Source organism: Mus caroli, unplaced genomic scaffold (assembly GCF_978045245.1).
Source record: "Mus caroli unplaced genomic scaffold, Mus_caroli_1 scaffold_15, whole genome shotgun sequence".
NCBI classification, from domain to species: Eukaryota; Metazoa; Chordata; class Mammalia; order Rodentia; family Muridae; genus Mus; species Mus caroli.
Genome location: NW_028227270.1, coordinates 107,121,324 through 107,141,727, shown reverse-complemented (window position 1 = coordinate 107,141,727; position 20,404 = coordinate 107,121,324). Strand labels below are relative to the sequence as shown.

At 41.7% G+C, this 20,404-nt stretch overlaps 1 protein-coding gene across 13 annotated transcripts; it reads right to left on the bottom strand.

Moving 5' to 3' along the window:
* Nucleotides 1-372: 372 nt before the first annotated feature.
* Ggps1 (geranylgeranyl diphosphate synthase 1) lies at nucleotides 373-20,157 on the bottom strand. 13 transcript variants are annotated; one of them, XR_015045481.1, is made up of 6 exons: nucleotides 19,930-20,157; nucleotides 13,115-13,207; nucleotides 10,641-10,711; nucleotides 9,403-9,948; nucleotides 7,767-7,882; nucleotides 7,127-7,619 (listed from the first exon to the last, which is right to left on the bottom strand). XR_015045481.1 is itself a non-coding variant. In XM_029468476.2 (6 exons), exons 4-6 carry the CDS (start codon nucleotides 13,182-13,184, stop codon nucleotides 9,187-9,189), a joined length of 903 nt encoding a protein of 300 aa, XP_029324336.1. In that variant the 5' UTR covers nucleotides 13,185-13,207; nucleotides 14,258-14,546; nucleotides 14,645-14,783; nucleotides 19,930-20,157; the 3' UTR covers nucleotides 7,127-9,186. The 13 variants fall into 13 exon arrangements, 11 of the variants coding, with proteins under 11 accessions (XP_029324344.1, XP_029324336.1, XP_029324337.1 ...); XM_029468476.2 differs by adding exons at nucleotides 14,258-14,546; nucleotides 14,645-14,783 and having other exon boundaries at nucleotides 7,127-9,948; XM_029468477.2 differs by adding exons at nucleotides 14,258-14,546; nucleotides 14,645-14,779 and having other exon boundaries at nucleotides 7,127-9,948.
* Between the last annotated feature and the right edge of the window lie 247 nt (nucleotides 20,158-20,404).

The window sequence follows — 20,404 nt, the reverse complement described above, 5'->3', positions numbered from 1 at the left end:
CTTTCTGCATTTTATGATTTATATGCATATTGAATATGATTACAAATCTGTAACAAAAACTAAAACTTGTAACACCAATGCTGATAGTTAAAAAAAAATCCACACTTAGGTAATCTTAAAGGAAACGTGTAGCTTGCTGCCATCTTATCTCATTTCCCCTTATGGTGATGGAGGCAGCCTTGTGGCTGACAGCTCTTCTTGCTAGGGTTGGAAAGAATGGATTTTGCCACATGATTTCACTCCCATCTTGATTAAAAGCAAGCACATGGCATAAGCCAACCAAAGAAGAAAAGACTCATCTCAGTTATGAAATCCAACCGAAATGGTGCCTCCACTATTTTTTCTTTTTTCCTTTTTTCTTTTTTTAAAAAAAAAATATATTGGAGGCCAACATTTTTTAAATAAAGATTTATTTATTATTATTTTTTATATGAGTACACTGTCACTGTCTTCAGAAGAGGGCATCAGATCCCATTAACAGATGGTTGTGAGCCACCATGTGGTTGCTGGGAATTGAACTCAGGACCTCTGGAAGAGCAGTGAGTGCTCTTAACCATCTCTCCAGCCCCCACTATTTTCTATCATGCTAACAAGTCTCCCCTTTATTGGCTTCGCCCACTCTCTTCATCCCCTCTCTCTCCAGCCTCCTCAGATGCCCTTTTTCCCTCCTCAGCAATAGGTGACACAAATCAACCATCTCAGGCTCCCACTTTCAGCCCATTGGTGGCCCTTAGTCTTCCAGCTGCTAGTTCCCCTTTTCATTAAGTGAACTCTCAAATAGAAAAGAGACTGGAGTGCTATCCTGCTAATTCTTCCACCTTATTAAAGAATTCCAGTATATTACCCAATCTTATAAACTTCCCTTCCATGATGTTTATATGATTCTCACTAACAATCTTCACCTTGAGGAGCTCAGGTATATCTAGGACCAGGCTAGAGAACATGAAGACAAAGTTCCTGTGATAACCTGACCACGTTTTGGGGAGAACTGTGGAAGGACTTTGGAACTTTGAGCTAGAAGAGCCATTGAGATGTAAGAGTTCTGTGGGATGTTGTGTAGGAGCTTGGAAGATAATGTTGAGCACAGTGCAGAAGACGGAGGCCTGGCTTGTGAGATTTCAGAGGGAAGATTAAAGCCTCTCTTCAGGGCCTTTGCTGTTTTGACTGTGAAGGTTCCGTCCTTTTGGTGAGCTGGGGCTGAAGCATCAGCTGTGATTAACAAGATACCAGAACTACTAAATGGAAAACTCTGCATTATCAGGACTATTGATGCTGGTTAGCTGGAGCTAAGAAATTAATGGTGATTAAGAAGAGACCAGCATCACTGAGGTGACATCTTCTGGGAAGTGTTTTCTGAGCGCACAAAGAGGCTGTGTTCCAGAGATACCCAAGGTTGTACCTCGTGCTGCAGCGGGACTTGGTTTAAGTGTCACCCAGGTAGTTCTGGTTTTAAAGGCATGAAAGTGTCATGAAGAGCAGCTGAGGCTTGGCACTGTGAGAGGCTATGCAAGGCCATTGGTGAAGGTGTAGCCACAGTTGCAATCGATGGCCCAGGACTGAAGGGGTCATGCAAAGGAGTTGAGGATTGGCACCATGAAGAGAGCCTATGAGAGGCTGTTGGTGAAGCCTAGTTACAGTGGAATCAACAGTGTTTTGGAGATACCAGTACCATGAGATGACCACCAAGAACAGCAGCAGCAGTGGAGTACAGGCATCTGGAGCCTAGAAGACAAGATGTGTGCTACAAAGGACAGGGCTGGAGAAGTGACCCAAGCCTCAGAGGAGCCCAGAAGATTGTGAGTTGGATCCCAGACATTGGACAGTTGGAGTTTAATTTTTGCTTTTGATTGTGAATGTGTCCTGATATTTTTCCCTCTCTTTTTTTTTTTTTAAAGATTTATTTATTGATTATATGTAAGTACACTGTAGCTGTCTTCAGACACACCAGAAGAGGGAGTCAGATCTTGTTACGGATGGTTGTAGGCCACCACGTGTTTGCTGGGATTTGAACTCCGGACCTTCGGAAGAGCAGTTGGGTGCTCTTACCCACTGAGCCATCTCACCAGCCCCATTTTTCCCTCTTGAAGAGTGGAGCCCACAGTTAAGAGACTTTGAATTTTAAGAGATATTGGATATTTTTAAGGGATTGAATTTTGAATATGTAAAGACTGGGACATTTAAAGTTATTTACATCTTGGGATGAATAAGAATGTAAGGGCTGAGGTTTAATAGTGATGTGTTTGTGTGTCAACTTGACACAGCTGGAATTATCACAGAGACAGGAGCTTCCATTGGGAAAATGCCTCTATGAGATCCAGCTGTGGGGCATTTTCTCAATTAGCGATCAAGTGGGGAGAGTCCATTGTGGGTGGGACCATCTCTGGGTTGGTAGTCTTGGGATCTATAAGAAAGCAAGCTGAGCAAGCTAGGGGATGCAAGCCAAGAAAGATCCCTCCACGGCCTCTGCATCCTCTCCATGCCCTCCTGCTTCCTGACCTGTTTGAGTTCCAGTCCTGACTTCCTGGAGTGATGAACAGCAGTTTGGAGGTGTAAGCTGAATAAACCCCTTCCTCCCCAGCTTATCTTGTGGTTATGCTGTTTGTGGAGGAGGAGAAATCCTAAGACACTGGTGGACTAGCTAGAACTTTGGTGACTGTAGAAAAGATTTGGTGACTATAGAAAAGATGACTGTAAGTTGGGCATGGTGGCGCAAGCCTTTAATCCCAGCACTCGGGAGGCAGAGGCAGGCAGATTTCTGAGATCGAGGCCAGCCTGGTCTACAAAGTGAGTTCCAGGACAGCCAGGGCTACACGAGAAACCCTGTCTCGAAAAAAGAAAAAAAAAAAAAAAAAAAAGGAAAAGATGACTGTAGCAGTTTGAGAGTCAAAAATATCCTGGGCTATCTTCAGATCTTTTAATAACCATCTACTCACAATCTCTGTATGTGGCCTAACATTTAGCGAATACCAGACAAAAATTGGTGGAATCCATGTTTTTGTTTTTGTTGTTAGAGACAGGTTTAGTCAGGGTCCACACTGACCTTGAAATTGCTATATAGTACAAGCTAGTCTCAAATTCACAGTTGTCTTGGTTTTGTCTTATATTGGGGCTATAGGTATGTGTTGAGCTTGCAGGGCAGTAAACTGGAGCAACTCTAAAGCTAAGGATGTTAGAAAGCAGCACCTGAAACCCAGGAGACACTTGCTCCTGCTGCTGCTGCTCTAACTCCTGCTCTCTCTTAACAGTGCATTTGGTAAACGCACTGATTCATTACTTTTTGTTCTGTGACTAAGCTTATGACACTGAGCAGGTGAGCTGGCTCAGCAGGTAAAATTACTTGCCACCAGTCCTGAGTTCAATTCCAAGAACCCATATGGGAGAGAGAGAGAACTGATTTCCACAAGTTGTGTAAGATGTCCTTTGGCCTCCACATGCATGCCATAACACATAATAAATTTTTTTTTTAATTTATAAAACCTTGTTCACAGAAATGTGCCATTCAGGGTGACCTGATTTTGTGTAGCTGGGGTATGGACACTCATATTTTGCTCAGAATTGGTTCTTCTATCCCCTTCAGATCAAGACTTTTGTTTTGCATCTGGACAGTGATAAATAAAAATTAGATGGTAGAGTGCTGGGTCATGGTAAAGTCCCTGCCACAAATGCAGGAGGACTTGAATTCAGATCCCAGAACCCATGTGTCACTGAGTGTGACACAGATCAGTAACCACAGTCCAGGAGGTGGAAAAGGCATATCTCTAGAACTCACTGGCTGTGCAGGCTAGCTGAATTATTAAACTCCAGATTCAGAGACCCTGTATCGATAGCTCAGAGTATCAAAGAATTGTCATACACACCTGATGACTGAAGTTTGATTCCTGGAACCCATGGTGGAAGGAGAGAACTGACTTCCAAAAGTTGTTCTCTAACCTGCATATATATTTTGTTGCATGCACACACCAGCACCCTGCCACACTTTAATGACAAATAAAACAATTAAAAAAGAGAAAAAAGTGATCAAGGTGGAAGGAAGAGGCAGGAGGATCTCTGAGTTTGAGACCAGCATGGTGTATGCAGAGAATCCCAGGACAGCCAGGACAGTACAATGACCCTGTCTAAGAAATAGTGATCAAGTGAGTCACGTGGTAGTCCCCTCTGACCTTCCTATGTCCATGTATGCTTGTACAGCCAGGTGCACACACCTGAGTGACCATGGAAACTGAATACTGTATGGTGCTGGGAACTGAACTCAGGTCCTCGGCAAGAACACGTGTTTTTATCTGCCGAGCCACCTCTCTAGTCCCTACTAACCACGTACTGAATGCTGTAATTTTAATTGTTCACCTTCAATCTGCAGCTTTTAAAATCTTAATTGGTGAAGTTTCAGGCTCTGATAAATTAATAAAATTATCATACTTTTGTGTATATACATTTATAACTGTATGCATATATGTATGAGCATGTGGATACCAGAAGTCAAGATCAGGTGTCTTCCTCAATAGGGTTTCACATTATTTTCCTAGACAGGGTCTCTCTCTTGCTTGGAACTTACAGATTCAGTTAGAATGAATGGCTTGCCATAGTATCCAAGGCCTGCCTGTCTTCCTGCCTCAACACTGAGATTACAAGGTACACACTGTCACATTCCGATTTTATGTGGATGTTGGGGATCAAAACTCAGATCCTCATGTTTATGCAGCAAGTACTTGACAAACTAAGTCATCTTATCAAACCACAAATCCGCTTTCACGAACTTTTTAGAAAATCTGAGTCTCTTTAAATTCCTAATTTGTGTTTCAAATGCATGTCTTACTTCAATAATGCCCTGCTTCCTTAACTCAGTATTTTTGTGTTTTGAGACAAAGGTCTGAGTATGCACTCCAGCTGGGCTCCACCTTCCTATGGAGATCAGACTGCTTTTGGACTCATGTTCCTCTTGCCTCAGTCTCAGTGGTGGTGTTGCAGCTTTGCCTAGTCTCTTAACTCCATTCTTTATGTCCAGTTAACCTGTGAGATTTAATACACACCATTACATTCTTAAAAGGTACTGGCATCTTTGTTAGAATATTCATTAAACCCAAGTCTCTTTAAAACACTCCTGAAATGTTTATTCCCAATTTACAATTTCTATTAGCAACTGGCAAGTTTCAAAAAGATTTCCACACCACCTAACAGCTTACCATCAGTACTGAACTACCTCCCTGTGGTGGTTTAAATAAGAATGACCCTCTAGGCTCATATATCTGAATCCTTCGTCACCAGGGAGTGCAATTCTTTGACAAAATTAGGATTTGGAGGTGTGGCCTTGTTGGAGGAAGTGTGTCACTGGAGTGGGCTCTGAGGTTTTAGAACCTCATGCCAGACCCAGAGTCTGCTGCCTACAGATCAGGATGCAGTTCTGAGCCACTGCTCCAGGGCCATGAGTGACACTATGTTCCTACCAGCTGATAACAGACTAACTGAAACTGTAAGCAGACCCCCACATTAAATGCTTTCATTTATAAGAATTGCTTTGGCCATGGTATCTCTTCACAATAGAACAGTGACTAAGACCTTCACACAAAAGAGGTTCAACGACCTTGTTCCACAGATTATTTCTTCAGACACAGCTTTCTTTTTAAGTACAGTGATAAACAATACAAAGTTGGTGATTCTTCTAAAGTAGTGTTGCATAGCATAGCCTTTGCTGGGAGTGATGGCACGTGTGTTTAATCCCTGCACTCTCTGAGTTGAGTTCAGATCTACAATCAAGTTCTAGCCCAACAAGGGCTACATTAAACAAACAAACAAACAACATTCATACATTAAAAAAAGAATGACAAACAACTAGCCACTTCTGTGTCAGTGCCAATTAGCTGTTAGGAAATATTGTACGGAGCGGACTTGAGCAAGTTAACATTGAAATTTATATCAGTGATTTTAGTTTATTTTTATATTTTTCTTTTAACCAAGTAGTACATGGTCAAACAATGCCTTCACATTATAGCTCAGTCTCAACATAATGAATGTAAATATAAAAAAGATGAATTGGGGCTGGTGAGATGGCTCAGTGGGTAAGAGCACCCGACTGCTCTTCCGAAGGTCCAGAGTTCAAATCCCAGCAACCACATTGTGGCTCACAACCATCCGCAACGAGATCTGGCGCCCTCTTCTGGAGTGTCTGAAGACAGCTACAGTGTACTTGCAAATAATAAATAAATAAATCTTAAAAAAAATAAAATAAAATAAAAAAGATGAATTAAGATAAGCAGAGTGAGTGTGTTTAGCCAAGCAGGGTGTTAGGGTTGAGGAAGCAAATGCTAACTCTACTATACATGAACTCATACTACTGTAGGGTTTATTATTTTGAGCCCCCCCTTTTTTTTTTTTTATTTGAAGCTTTTTTTTTTTTTTTGGAGAGAGAGAGAGAGACAGACAGACAGACAGGCAGACAGTCAGTCCACTATGTTGCTCTGTCTGGAACTTTCTATGTATACCAGATGAAAAGAGATCTGTCTACTTCTGCCACTTGAGTGCTGGGATTAAAGTTGTATAAATTAATATACGTGTCTTTCCCCTTTTTCTTATCACATAGCTTAAAATGAGCTTTAGGATCCCTGAGAATTACAGCCTGGGATGTTACAAGGCCTCTAGAACTCAAGAGCTCCTTTGGCCTAAGGCTGCAGGGCAAATTCTAACAAAATCCAGGCTAGTTCTAGCCCACTATGTAGCCAATAAGGACCCTCAACTTTTAATCTCTATCTCCCCTAAGTACTAAGACTGCAGGCGTGTGCCACCTCATCTGGTTTACATTTTTGGAATAAAAGGCTGACTACTTAAAGGCAGATTTGAAGTAAAGAATTTGAAGAAAGAAAGGTAGGAGATTCCACATTTGATAGGTGGAGAAAGGAAAAAGATAATAAGGGACATTCCATTGCTAGTTGAGGAATCTCCTTTGTGCTAGGAAAGGAAGAAGAGCCAACGATACCAAATGCTACCCAGGATAGGAGTTGCTCAACAAGGCAGCAGTGGCTACCAGAGCAGACAGGAAACCATTCCCTAGCAGCACTGGCGGCCCCGGAAGGAAAAGGCTGAAGGAAAATAGTGAGGTCAACAATAGTTCAGACATCAAAGGAAAGAAAAAACATTATGGCAATACAACTGACCTTTATTCTTGCAGATTTGATATAAAAACTTAAATGTTTTTCTGAAGCTGCATAAATCAGAAAATTTATATTGTTTAAAAAGCATGTCTCTGTCTCAAAAACAAAACAAAACAAAACAAACAAACAAAAAAGTATGTCTCTGACACAGCAAAATCCAACATTTCTCAAAGAGGCTCTCTCAAGACTTTCTTAGGCAGGAAAAGCATTACTATAGCACAAATCTAAACAAATAAAGTCATTTTATTAAATGAACTTAGCTACTCATGTTCTGGGTCTCTTCAGATAATTTTTTTTTAATGTGTATTTGTATTTTGCTTACATGTATGTCTGTGAGATGGTATTAGATCTTCTGGAACTGAAGTTACAGACAGTTGTGAACTGCCATGTGGGTGCTGGGAATTGAACCAGGGTCCTCTGGAAGAGCAGCCAGTGTTCTTAACCTCTGAGCCATCTCTCCAGCTTCCTGGGTTTCTTCTGAATTAACATTTGGGAACCATAGACCAAATAAAGAATGAGATTTTGATTATTAGATAGACAAAATGACTCTAAAAAGGTCCTTAATTCACTATTAAGTACCAGGCCAAAATTAATTTAATTAGGCAAGGAAGTAAATTGACTTACAGAGTCTTTGCCAGGCATGGTAGGACACACATTTGATCCTAGCTCTCAAAGAGGCAGAAGCCAAGCTGATGAACCCTTGAGTTCTAGGCCAGCTAGAACTGCATAGTGAGTGAAACCTGTCTTAAGAAATTAAAAAAAAAAAACAATCAGTTTTTTCTTTTTCTTTTCTTTTGATGCAATGTCCGCTGTAGTTCAGACTGGTCTCAAACTTCTATATAGCTGAGTATAACCTTGAGCTTCTGATCTTCCTTACTCTACCTATGGAATGCTGGCATTACTCATGGACTCCACAAACACCTTTTCTATTATTTTCTTCCTTCAAAGAAACATTATACACAGATACTAATCAGTTTGGGGCAGAAAAATGTTACAAGAAAAAACACAAACAAACCAGAAAAAAACAATGGGACCAGGTTGTGAATTGAACTCATTAAGTGGAGCCTCTTTTGTTAAAAAGGACAATTTGGGGGCTGGTGAGATGGCTCAATGGGTAAGAGCACCGGACTGCTCTTCCGAAGGTCCAGAGTTCAAATCCCAGCAACCACATGGTGGCTCACAACCATCCGTAATGAGATCTGGCGCCCTCTTCTGGAGTGTCTGAAGACAGCTACAGTGTACTTACATATAATAAATAAATCTTAAAAAAAAAAAAAAAAAAAGGACAATTTGTGGGGTGTCAAGCATTGAAACAAACAAGCTGGGTGGACGAGTGCCTGTGCATTCTTTCTGTCTTTTCAGACTTTGATACAGGTCTTCAGAGACAAAACTGAGGTACTCTTGGCATTATCATTTAGGGAAAAATAGCAGTTCTTTGGTCTTTTTAGTCAGTTAGCTAAAGAGACTTGTCTAAGAAATCTCTGTTTTGAATTGTCATCTATGAACTGGGAACCCTCCATGTCATATAGTTAGTTAGAAAGCAGATAGTTTCTTGGAAGATAAGTCTTTTTTATTGACAAGCCCAGAGCACGTGGGGTAGTAGGAAGAGCTGGTCACACTTAGTGTCTGACATTTATGACCCATGTTATGTGACTCCTGATAGTTTCAACTTTGTTTTTAAAAAATTAAATATCTTACGTGTATGAATATTGTGCATGTTTGTATACGTATGTGTGTGCCTGGTGCCTGAAAAGTCTAGAAGATGATCTAGAAATGGAGTTACAGGTGTTGGTGAACTTCACTGTGGGCCCTGGAATTTGAACCGGGGTTCTCTGGAAAAGCAGCTTTTTAACTGCTAAGCCATCTCTCCAGCCCTCAATTTTGTATTTTTATGCAAAGGGATTTTGATAACATAACACTTTTACACACGTCACCCTCATTTACTCAATTATTGGAGACTAGTACTTGAAAAGATAAATGGGACGAAGCCACTCCTCATTTTCAGCTGAAAGAAGCTACTGAGTCTAATCCAGAAAGGATAACATTATTCATTGTCTTCTGTGAACATCTTACTTAAGTGCTTGACTAAAGCCACTAGTGAAGGGTTCCCACCACAGGCCTCAATTTGTTTGTAGGCTTTAGCTTCAAGCTCTCTAAGAGTGTGTCGAGTGTATGCAAAAGAGCCTACATCCTCCAGGTACTGTACACAATACTTTTTAATATCTATATTCTCTGTTCTCTGGCGCAGGATGTTCTGTACCTGGGTGCTTTCTGGCCTTGACCAGATGGCATGGATAGTGGGGAATGAGAACTTCCCTTCTGTCAAGTCTTCACAGAAACTTTTGTTTTCACTGTATTCTTTGGAGTGTAGATTGGCGTAATCATCTCTAATCTGGAAAAAGAGCCCAAGTGTGTCAAGCAGTGGCTTTAGATCTTCTTTGTAGTCAGAGAACAGCTGCATAAGACCTACTGCTAGTCCAAACAAACCACCTGTCTTCTGCAACACCATGGCTTTGTATTCTTCTTCAGTTGGACAAGTGTAGGTGTCCCTCCAGTAAATGTCGAGGCCTTGGCCCTGATGAAGTTCTAGAAGCTGGCGTGTGAAAAGCTTCACCGCATCTGGGTGATCAAGGGTTAAGACTTTTTCCAGTCCAAGGAAGTAGACGTAATTGGCAGAATTAATGACAGATGGGACACCATAGATGCTGTGAGCCACTGGGAAACCACGTCGGAGCTTTGAGCTGTCTTCAATATCATCAATGAGTAAACTGGCATTATGCAACATTTCAGTCACTTCAATGATAATCTAGAGAAAAACAACCAAAGAAGAAAATTTCACTAAGACACACACACACACACACACACACAGACATTTAAAGGCTATTGTACATACACACAGAGAATGTTTTTGTGTGTGTGTCAGTGTGACATATGTGCTTGTGAAGAGAGGTGCCCTTGAAGGCCAGAGACATCAGCCCCCTGGATCTAGTTACAGGCAGGTGGGAGGTTACAGGCCCGGTGTGGATGCTGGGATTGAACTTAGGTCCTCTGCAAAAGCAGTACATGCTATTAACATCAGAGCCATCTTTCCAGCCCAGAATTTTTTTTTTTTTTTGAGACATGGTCTTCCTATGTACCCAGCTGCGCTAAGTTCTGAGATTCTACATGTGTACCACCATGCTTGGTCAAAACAGTTTGTACTTGATGGTATTTCTAAATTATTAAAGTCTCAGTTATCCTAAGCTTTTTACAGCTAAAAAATATTTAGCAGTCTTAATATATAATATTGCATAAGCATTAACAGAATAAGGATCTTGGAGTACTTTTTTATGGGATACCTACTAATTTCTTGGTGATTAAATGGGGAAGAAGAATGAGATCAGAGTTGCCTAAGGACAGGGGATATGGCTCAGCGGCAGAACAGTGCCCAGAATGCTTGAAGTCCAGAGTGCGCCCCACACAGGGACAAAAGGAGAAGTAGTCAGACTGCCGACATACCTGTAGCTTGTCTTCTGGGACTTGCAGCCAGTGATTAAATGCCTGTGAAAGTTTCGTTCTCACCTGTTTACCTGCAATTAAAACACAGGGTATGACCAAAAACATTATCTTACTTAAAAATTATTTAAAGAAAACATTTATTTAATTGTGTTTGTATGTACATGTGCACTCCATGGTACACTTGTGGAGATCAAAACACAATTTCCGAGTTGTATGTGGGTCCTGTAGATGGACATCAGATCTTCAGCTTCATGTCAAGCACCTTTACTGGCTAAGCTACCTCACTGGCCTCCAAAATGTCATTTCAAGAAAAAGTGAAAAACTTGCTTCAAAACTGAGCAAACGCCAGGCGTGGTGGCGCACGCTTTTAATCGCAGGACTTGGGAGGCAGAGGCAGGTGGATTTCTAAGTTCTGGTCTACAGAGTGAGTTCCAGGACAGCCAGGGCTATACAGAGAAACCCTGTCTCGAAAAAACCAAAAAACAAACAAAAACCAAAAAAACCCAAAACAAACTGAGCAGACTTAGTAAAACAGTCCCATCAACCCATTACCTTCCCAGCTGAATAGCCCTCAGATTCCTCATTGTAAAGGACACAATGGAGCTGACCTTACCCTCTTCATTTTACCATTCAACCTACACTTGGGGAGGGACGACTCAGTGGTAAAGGGCCCTTGCTGCTCTTGTAGAGAACCCAAGTTCTTTCCCAACATCCACCTCAGGTGGCTCACAGCCATGTGTAACTCCAACTCCTGGAGATCCAAAGTTACTAAGGGGCCCTCTGTAGTCCTCTGTGTGGACCTACGCTCATATTTGCGTACTTTTTACCCCTACCACACACAATTAAAAATCAAAAAACAAAGTTTTTTAAAATGAGGGCTAGCAAGAAAGTCTAAAGCACTTCAGAGAGTTTCAATCTTAACCTGAATCACTGCACTGAATCATGGGGGTGGAGTAGGCATCTTTAGAACATACAATTTAATCTCTTTTTCTGAAATGAAGACGGTCTGCTCAAGGACAATTAGCACTATCTGTTACACAAAACTTTAAGTATTTTGCCAATGAATTTCTTCACAAGATTTGTCACTTTGCTCGGTGATGGTGGCATAAGACTTTAATCCCAGCATTTGGGAGATAGAGGCAGGCAGATCTCTGTGAGTTCAAGGCCAGCCTAAAGTACAAAGCAAGTTTCAGGGCAACTAGGGCTGGTTACACAGAGAAACCCTGTGTCAAGAAAAACAAAACAAAACTATCTTTCCTTTAAATTAAGATTTTAGAGACTTAAGCAACTTCAGTTTACAGTCCTCCATTTAAACAAGTGTTAGTCTCTTGTGTTGACTAGGGCCACTAGCTTTTTAGCAGCATTTTCTTCTTCACATAGAAAATGAGAGATATCTTGAGGTAGTAGATGCCAGTAGAAGTTAAATTAGCCCAAACAGAAAGCAGTCATAGGAAAAGCACAAGCAGTTCATTTAATAAAAATATAGTATGAGCGTCTAATACTGTAAATTCAGAAGCAGGATCAAGAAAATAGTTAACTTCCAGAGGCTGGAGTGATGGCTCAGTGGTTAAGAGCACATGCTGCTTTTCCAGAAGTTCCAGGTTTGACTGAGCATACACATGCTGACTCAGAAGTATCGCTTAAGTCTAGTCCTAATGGAACTGCCCCCTCCTCTGGCCTCCTCAGGCACAGACATACACACACAGCCAAAACCTCCATAAAACTTAAAAAGTTGTTTTAGTCTGGGTGCAGTGATGACATCTTTAATCTCAGCACCCAGAAGACAGAGAGATGGAGCTCAGTGAGTCTGAGGTCAGCAAGACTCTGACTCAAAAAAAAAAAAAGTTAAGTTTCTGGAGTAAAGGTGTTAGGGCCAAGCCTCAGGACCTGAACTCCATCCCCAGGATCTTCTGAGCACCACATGCATTCATTCCCACTAATAAATGGATGAGAGAAAGAGCTGGGTTGGACAGATGACTTAGGGAGTAAGAATGAGTTCAGAGTGAAGGTCCTGTAGAAGAGCTGCGTTTGGTTCCGAGCACCCATATCAGGTGGCTCACCACTGCTTGTGATTCTAGCTCCAGAGGATCTAACACCCTCCTCTGACCACAGGCATTAGACTCATGTGTACATACCCTCCCACAGACACATAATTAAAAGAAAGAAGAAATAACTTTTTAGGATTGCCCAGAGTATAACTACAATCCTAACAATTGAAGAACAGGGGCAGGAGGTTCATCACAAATTCTAGGTCAGCCTGGGCTAGACACTGAGTTCTAGACCAGCCCAGTGCTGTACTGATGAGATTTTGTCTCAATAAAACAGAAACATCTCATATACCGTTCTTTGAGTAATTCCTCTTATAGTGTTATTACTTCAAATAGAAGATCTCAAGAACCATTTAAGTTTAAATTTACATTTAAATGACTACTCTCTTAAAACTCTACTACATAAATAACGGAACTATTTGTTACCTGGTAATTGAAGTAAGTACCTATAAGGCTCTAGAAGAATTCTTTCAGCTTTCTCTTTAGTTTTCTCCATGTTTTATAAATTTCAAAGTTGACCTGTTAAAAAGGAGAAATATAAAAATGATCTCACAAATCAAATTATTTTAAGCGTTAGATGGCAGAGGAATTTTTGTTAAGATTTTTTTGAATGATAGATTTAAATTTTTATTTATACAGCAAAACATTACATGTATAAAACCTTGAAAATATTATGTAAAGAAAGCAAAAGGAGGTAGCCATAAAACCCAGGTTGTATGATCCTATTTATAGGAAATGTTCTGATCCAGGCAACCTGTACAGATGGGAACAGGTTAGTGGCTGCTGGCTCAGAAAAGATAAAGATTATTACTAATGAATATAAAGGTGTGTGTATGTGTATACAGAATCAAAATGTTATTAGGATGTAGTGATGGCTGTACACTGTGAATGTACTAAAAAGGGATCTAAATTTTAATTTTTAAACAAGTAAGTATTTTGAAGGTCTTACACTGTAGCTCAGCTGGCCTCAAACTTGTGATCATCTTGCTTCAGGGTTTTCAGTGCTGAAATTATACACACACACACACACACACACACCACCACAGCTAGTTTTGTCCCGAGATACCGTCTTACTATGATGCCCAAGATGACCTTGAAATTATGGGTTCGAACCACCAAACCCACCTTCAACTATATACTTTTGATGGTTGGTATATAAATTATATCTCAAGTTTTTCAAGAGAAAAATTCTTCATTCCAATGATAATACTGTTTAGTTGATTTTGAAGTAATTTTCTTAGATCAAACTTTCCTAGTTAATTAATCACAAAGGACTTATGACATCAAATAAATGCCAAAACAAATTAAAAACAGACCTTTCTATGATTACAAATCAACAAATGCTCTGCTTAAGATAGGTGTGCTTTGTAATTTGTGAAGAATATTTATCTCAAATCAATAAAATTTGGAGATTGTTTCTAAGATGCATACTCATTTGAATATAGCTATTTTCTGTAGTGTTGAATTACTTGAATTCTGCATTTACTTCAACACTTCCTAGAATATAAATCATGGCATGCATGCATGCATGTATTTTTTGAGACAAGATATATATATAGCCCCAGCTACCTTTGAATTCCTTCCTGATCTTTCTGCCTCTACTCCCAAATACTGGGATTACAGAGCATGCCATCACGCCCAGCTTCAATCCTGGTTTTTGCAGGGGCCTCTTCTACTGGTGAATCTTCTGTTTCTTTGCAATATTGGTGTCCACTTTTCTCCTCAGAGGCCCTGTTTTTCTAGTAACTATGACACCTCTGGCAAGCTTTAGATGTTATGAGTTGTGTCTTCTTTGGGGATCACCATTTTGTTCTGTAGGATCACAAGCCCTCTTCTAATAACCTTTCATGGATTCACTCTGTATATGTAAATATAAAACCAAGTATAATATGGTTACATAATTGCAGTTTATGGTTATTGCTGGTCAAAGTCACAGGTTTTGGAATTGGAAGGTACCTGTGATGGTTAGTGTTGTCAACTTCACAGGCTCTAGAAACAGGGACTCAGTTCTCCTGCATCATGAGAATCCCATGGATTGAGCAACTCAGGTTGTCAGATTTGGTGGCAAATCCAGGTAACTAGAGCCATCTGCTGACTCCATACACAAAATTCAGAAAGAGAGAGAAGTTAAGAGCTGAAAACTATGCTGACCAGCACACACAAGCATTGAGGTATGTGGGTACTCACAAACATATACAGTATCTGTGATAAACAAAAAAATTTATATGTACATGTGTGTGTGTTTGCACAGAGGCTATATAACCTTGGTTCTTCTTCAATCATTTTCCACCTTATATTTTTATAGTTGAATCTTGAATCCTGACCCTGTTAATTTAGCTGGCTGGCTAATGAATTCCTGGGGGATGCTTGTTCTGGCCCAGTCTAGTTCTGGGATTAGGAGTTGTGCAACTTGGCTTTTACAGGGGGATCTGAACTTGGGTCCTCATGCTTCCTAGATGCTTCACTGACTGAGCCCATCTCCTCCAGTAGCTCTTTATTAAAATTAAGGAATCAAAGTGATGTATTTATTGTTCAGGTTGCTTCTTAGGATCAAACACACACCTGCACACTTTTTTATTTTCTATTTTCTTTGAGTGAGAATTTCCCTATGCAGTTCGGGCTGGCCTAGAATGAACAATCCTTTCTTAGCCTTTAGGTGCTACGATTACATGTGTACCACCATGTCCAGTGAAAAGCATACTTTAAAAAGTATTCATTTATTTAATTTTGTATGTGTGGTTGTCTCAGTTATTGCTTTTATTGCTGTAAAGAGACACCATGACCAGTTGGGTGTGGTGGCACATGCTTTTAATCCCAGCATGTAAAGGCACGTGAATCTCTACGAGTTCGTAGCTAGTGTGGTCTGCATGGTGAGTTCCAACACAGCTGGTACTATGTAGAGAGACCCTGTCTCAAACAAAGAAACAATTCCACCAACAAAAAAACTACCACCACCAAAAAACAACCCATGATATTACGACTAAGGCAACTCATAAACAAAATATTTAATTGGAGGCTTGCTTACAATTTCAGAGGATGAGTCTATGACCATCATGCTGGGTAGTGTATAAACAAGCAGGCAGGAAAGCATGGTGTTGGATCAGTAGAGCTCAAGGCGTACATCTTATTCATAATCCAGAGGCAGAAAGCTAATTACAAATGGCATGAGTCATTGAGGGTTGGGGGTGGGGAGAACAGGACTGAAGCCCTGAAGGCCAGCAGAAAGAATGGAAACAGGCAAATTCAGTAGGTAATAGGGGGAGTGGGGAGGACCCTCTAGAATGTACCAGAGACCTGGGTGGTGAGACACTCTTAGGACTCAAAGGGAGGCCCTTAGATGAAAAGCCCTACAGCGGGAAGAGGAAACTTGTAGAGTTCACCTTCATTAGAAAGACAGGACATCAAGTGGAGGGATGGGGCTGCCACTCCACAGTCAAAAGATCTGACCCAGAACTGTTCTTGTCTAAAGAACTGCAGGGACACAAATGGAGAAGAGCCTGAGGGAAAGGAGGTCCAGTGACAGGTCCAAATGGGATCCAGCTCAAGGGGAGGCTTCTAGGGCTATTACTGATGCTATGGTGTGCTTACAGACAGGAGCCTAGCATGACTGCCCTCAGAGACACCCAACAAGCAGCTGAAAGAGACAGAAGCAGATACACCCAAACAATGGAAAGAAGCCAGGGATCCCTGTGGTTGAATTAGGGAAAAGCTGGAAGAAGCTGAGGAGGGAAGGCAACCTTATAGGAAGACCAGCTGTCTCAACTAACCTGGACCCCAAACTCTCAGACACTGAGCCACAAACCACGCAGAATACACCAGCTGATATAAGCACCCTGTCACAGCAAAGAAATGCCTGGTCTGGAATCAGTGAGAGAGGACGCAGGCACCTAACCGTGGAGAGACTTGAGGTCTCTCCCAGGGAGTGGGGAGGTCTGGTAAAGTGGGGGGAGGAGGGGGAATAGGGTCATCCACATGGAGATGGGGTTGGTGGTGGTGGAGCAGGTATGGGATGAGGAACAGCCAGAGAGAGGACTGGGAGGGGGATAACAGCTGGACTGTAAAAAAAGATTAAAAAAAGAAAAAAAGAAAAGAAATGGCATGTGCTTTTGAAATCCCAAAGCCTACCTCCAGTGGCACACTTCCTCCAATAAGACCACATCTCCTAACCCTTTCCCAAACAGTTCTACCAACTAGTGACAAGTATTCAAATATGGGCCTCTGGGGGACATTCTTGTTTTATTTATATATATATATATTTATTTTATGTATGTGAGTACACTGTAGCTGTCTTCAGACACACCAGAAGAAGGCATCAGATCCCATTACAGATGGTTGTGAGCCACTATGTGGTTGCTGGGAATTGAACTCATCTGGAAGAGCAGTCAGTGCTCTTAGCCACTGAGCCATCTCTCCAGCCCCTCTGGGGGGGCATTCTTTTTTTTTTTTTTTTTTTTTTTGTGGTTTTTCGAGACAGGGTTTCTCTGTGTTGTCCTGGCTGTCCTGGAACTCACTCTGTAGACCAGGCTGGCCTCGAACTCAGAAATCTGCCTGCCAAGTGCTGGGATTAAAGGCGTGCACCACCATGCCCCACCACAGTGGTGTATGTGGAGCCTTGAGGGTGACATAAGCTTCCAGCTTATTTACTTTCTTTCTACCTTAGTTTTTGAAATATGGCTTTTCCCTGAACCCAGAGTTTGTTAATTTGCCAAGACTGGGTGACTAGCAAACCCCAGGGATCCTGCTGGGATTCCGGGTGTGTAGTCATATCCAGCTAAATAGACGCTAGGCGTGAACTCAGGTCCTCAGGATTTCACAGCAAGCACTTTACCTATTCAGCCACTTCTCTGGCATTAAGAGCCATATTTTTGGGAGTTTATTCCTAATAATATGCCAGATATCCATAAAAAAATCAGCAACCCATGAAAACAAATCAGTTCAGCAATATGAATTCAGGGAAATATCCTAAATAGAAAATTTCTATCCAAATGTGGTCGTACATGTCTGTAATCTCAGCAGCTGGGAAGTGGGGAAAAGAATCAGGGGTTCAGGGCTAGCTTGGGCTATACTACAAGTCTCATTCCCTCATTTCCTAAAGAAATGTTCTACACTGGCCTTGACTAGCAGTTACTATTAAATATATCACAAGGAAAAGAACATTCATAAAAATGTTTCAAATACCAACTTAGCGACATTTTTTTTTCTTCCCCAAGACAGGTTTTTGGTATGTATTCTAGACTGGCCTGAAACTCTTCATCATCCTGCTCTGGCCTCAGGAGGGATGGGATTACAGTTGTGAAGGCTGGACATGTTGCTTGGTTCTTAGAGGTGAACAATAAAGAAGATGCAAAGAAGGAAGGAGGCAGATAATGTTGGTAACAGATCATTCTGGAAGAAGATTGGTAAAAAAAATGTTCTTTTTTTTTTTTTTGGTTTTGGGTAAAGTCCAAAGGCTAGCAGCCATCTCTTTTCAACTAGAGTGGTAGCAAGAAGCAAGCTGCTATCTTGTTTGCATCCTGGAAAACACATTTGACCTAACTTATAATAATGAGGTCACTTTTCAAGAATTTGCCTCTTAGTCAACAGCAAGTGACGGTCTGCACAGAAATTAAGAGTCCTTTAAATTCTGAAGTTTTCTTAATCTTTCCTATTTCTCTACCAGTGATGAATTAAACTCTTTTCCCTTTGCTCACTCACATTAACAATACTCATGTGAGTCAATTAATGTTCTTTCCCTCAAAATATTTACACATAGTATTATCAGTGGAGGGGTAAACATGAGAACTCAATGTTTCTGAATACTGAGAAACAATGTTTGGTATTTTTTTTCCTTTTTCTTTTTTTTGGTTTTTCGAGACAGGGTTTCTCTGTGTAGCCCTGGCTGTCCTGGAACTCACTTTGTAGACCAGGCTGGCCTCGAACTCAGAAATCCGCCTGCCTCTGCCTCCCGAGTGCTGGGATTAAAGGCGTGGGCCACCACGCCCGGCACGGTATTTTTTTTTTTTTTTTTTTAGAGCCGAAGGCAGTTTGACTTCTATACACTCTTGAAAAGTTTTTTTTTTTTTAAATCCACAACTGTCAATTTATCACAGTTAGATTTTTTGGCTTCTTGTGTACTAGACTTAAATTTAAGAGGTAATAATGGCTGAGTGGCACAAGCTCAGTTAGTTTTATATGGAGTCACTACAGAATGCCTTTGTGAATCTGACACCATTTTCCCACTTTCAAAATGAAAAGCTCGTAGCAATTTGTTCAAAGAGTAGATTAGTATTTATGCAAACCGATTGTTTCCACTGTAGAGATGCAATTGTAGCTGCCTCTCTGATTGTCCTCTACATACTTTTTTCTTGAGACAGGGTCTATGTGGCTTAAGCTAGCCTGGAATTCATTCTGTAGATCAGGCTGGTCTTAGCACTTGTCACCACCACAATGCTAAGCATTTCCTCTTCTTTTGGGTGCGTTATCATTTTAGCAATTCAAGTTAGGAATCCAAGATATCCTATTGTTCACTGGACCATTGGACCAGATAAAAACTGTTTTTAATTTTTTTTTTTCCTTTTCTGAAGACAGGGTCATCCTGTTTCAGTCTCCAGGGTACTGGATCAAAATTCCTACCTCACCTCTCTGGGCCTCAGTTCTTCCTACTGGGAAGTCTTTTTCCTGAAACAGGTTTCCTTTCTTTTAGGGACTTCCCTTAGTGACTCCGGCTGGCTTCTTGAGTCAAGCTTAGTTCTCACTCTCAGGAAAACCTTTCTATACCTCTCGAAGCCAAAGGTCCTCCTATCAGGTTTCACTTTGACTAGACTTCCGTTCAGGAAGTTGTACATCCTCTCTTTCCACACGAGGACTTGGAGCATCAAACATTCATACAATATTGAAAATTTCATGCAAAGTATCTCTCTCTCTTACACAGATATGGGTCACCGAGAAGCTCAGCTGTTAGGCGCATAGCAAGAACCTTTGACTCCAAGCCCCGGGGGGCGATGGCTCTGAAGGAAAAGAAAGGGCTCCACACAGGCATAGCTGTAATAAGCTCGCAGGCGGGCTTCTTCCCTGCGCTGCACCGGTGGCCCTTCCACTCTTCCCGAGCTCCTCTGCCTCCCCTCACCCCAGCTCCCGGTCGGCAGTCACTCCGAGCCGGGTCAGCATCCGGGTCCTCTCTCCCTCCTTACTGCTTCCTCCTCCGTACCGCCCCCTCCCCCGCTCCCCATCCGGGTCCCCCCTGCCACCGCGCTGCTGCTCACGATTCCACGATGATCTCAGACTTGAAGCCGCCGCCGGTACGAGACTAGCAATGCCCACATCGACTTCTCAATTTATTGTTCTGACTGCGGCTCTTCTCGAGGCTTCCTTGGAGCCCTCCCACTATTTCACACAGAAATCTCCGCCCTCCTCAGCGGCCAGCGACGCCGCAGCACTCAGTGCAAGAAAATACGCCATCCCTATCACACTGCGCAGGCGTCGCATGCCACCTCCCCTCTGCCTCATGGCCGCGCCTCCTTCCCCTCCCCTCTCTCGTCGAACGCAGGCAAGGGGGCATTGCGGTCTTGGTAGTTCTAATGTCCGTCAGTTTGCCGATTGGCCTAGAAGACTGGACTACAATTCCCAGAAAGTATTGAGGGATAACTTTCTGTTTCCATAGAACTGGTGGGTAAATGGCGTCGTTGTTTGCATCGCTCAAACCAATAGAAACTTGGAAGAGGCGGGCTCCAAAGAATC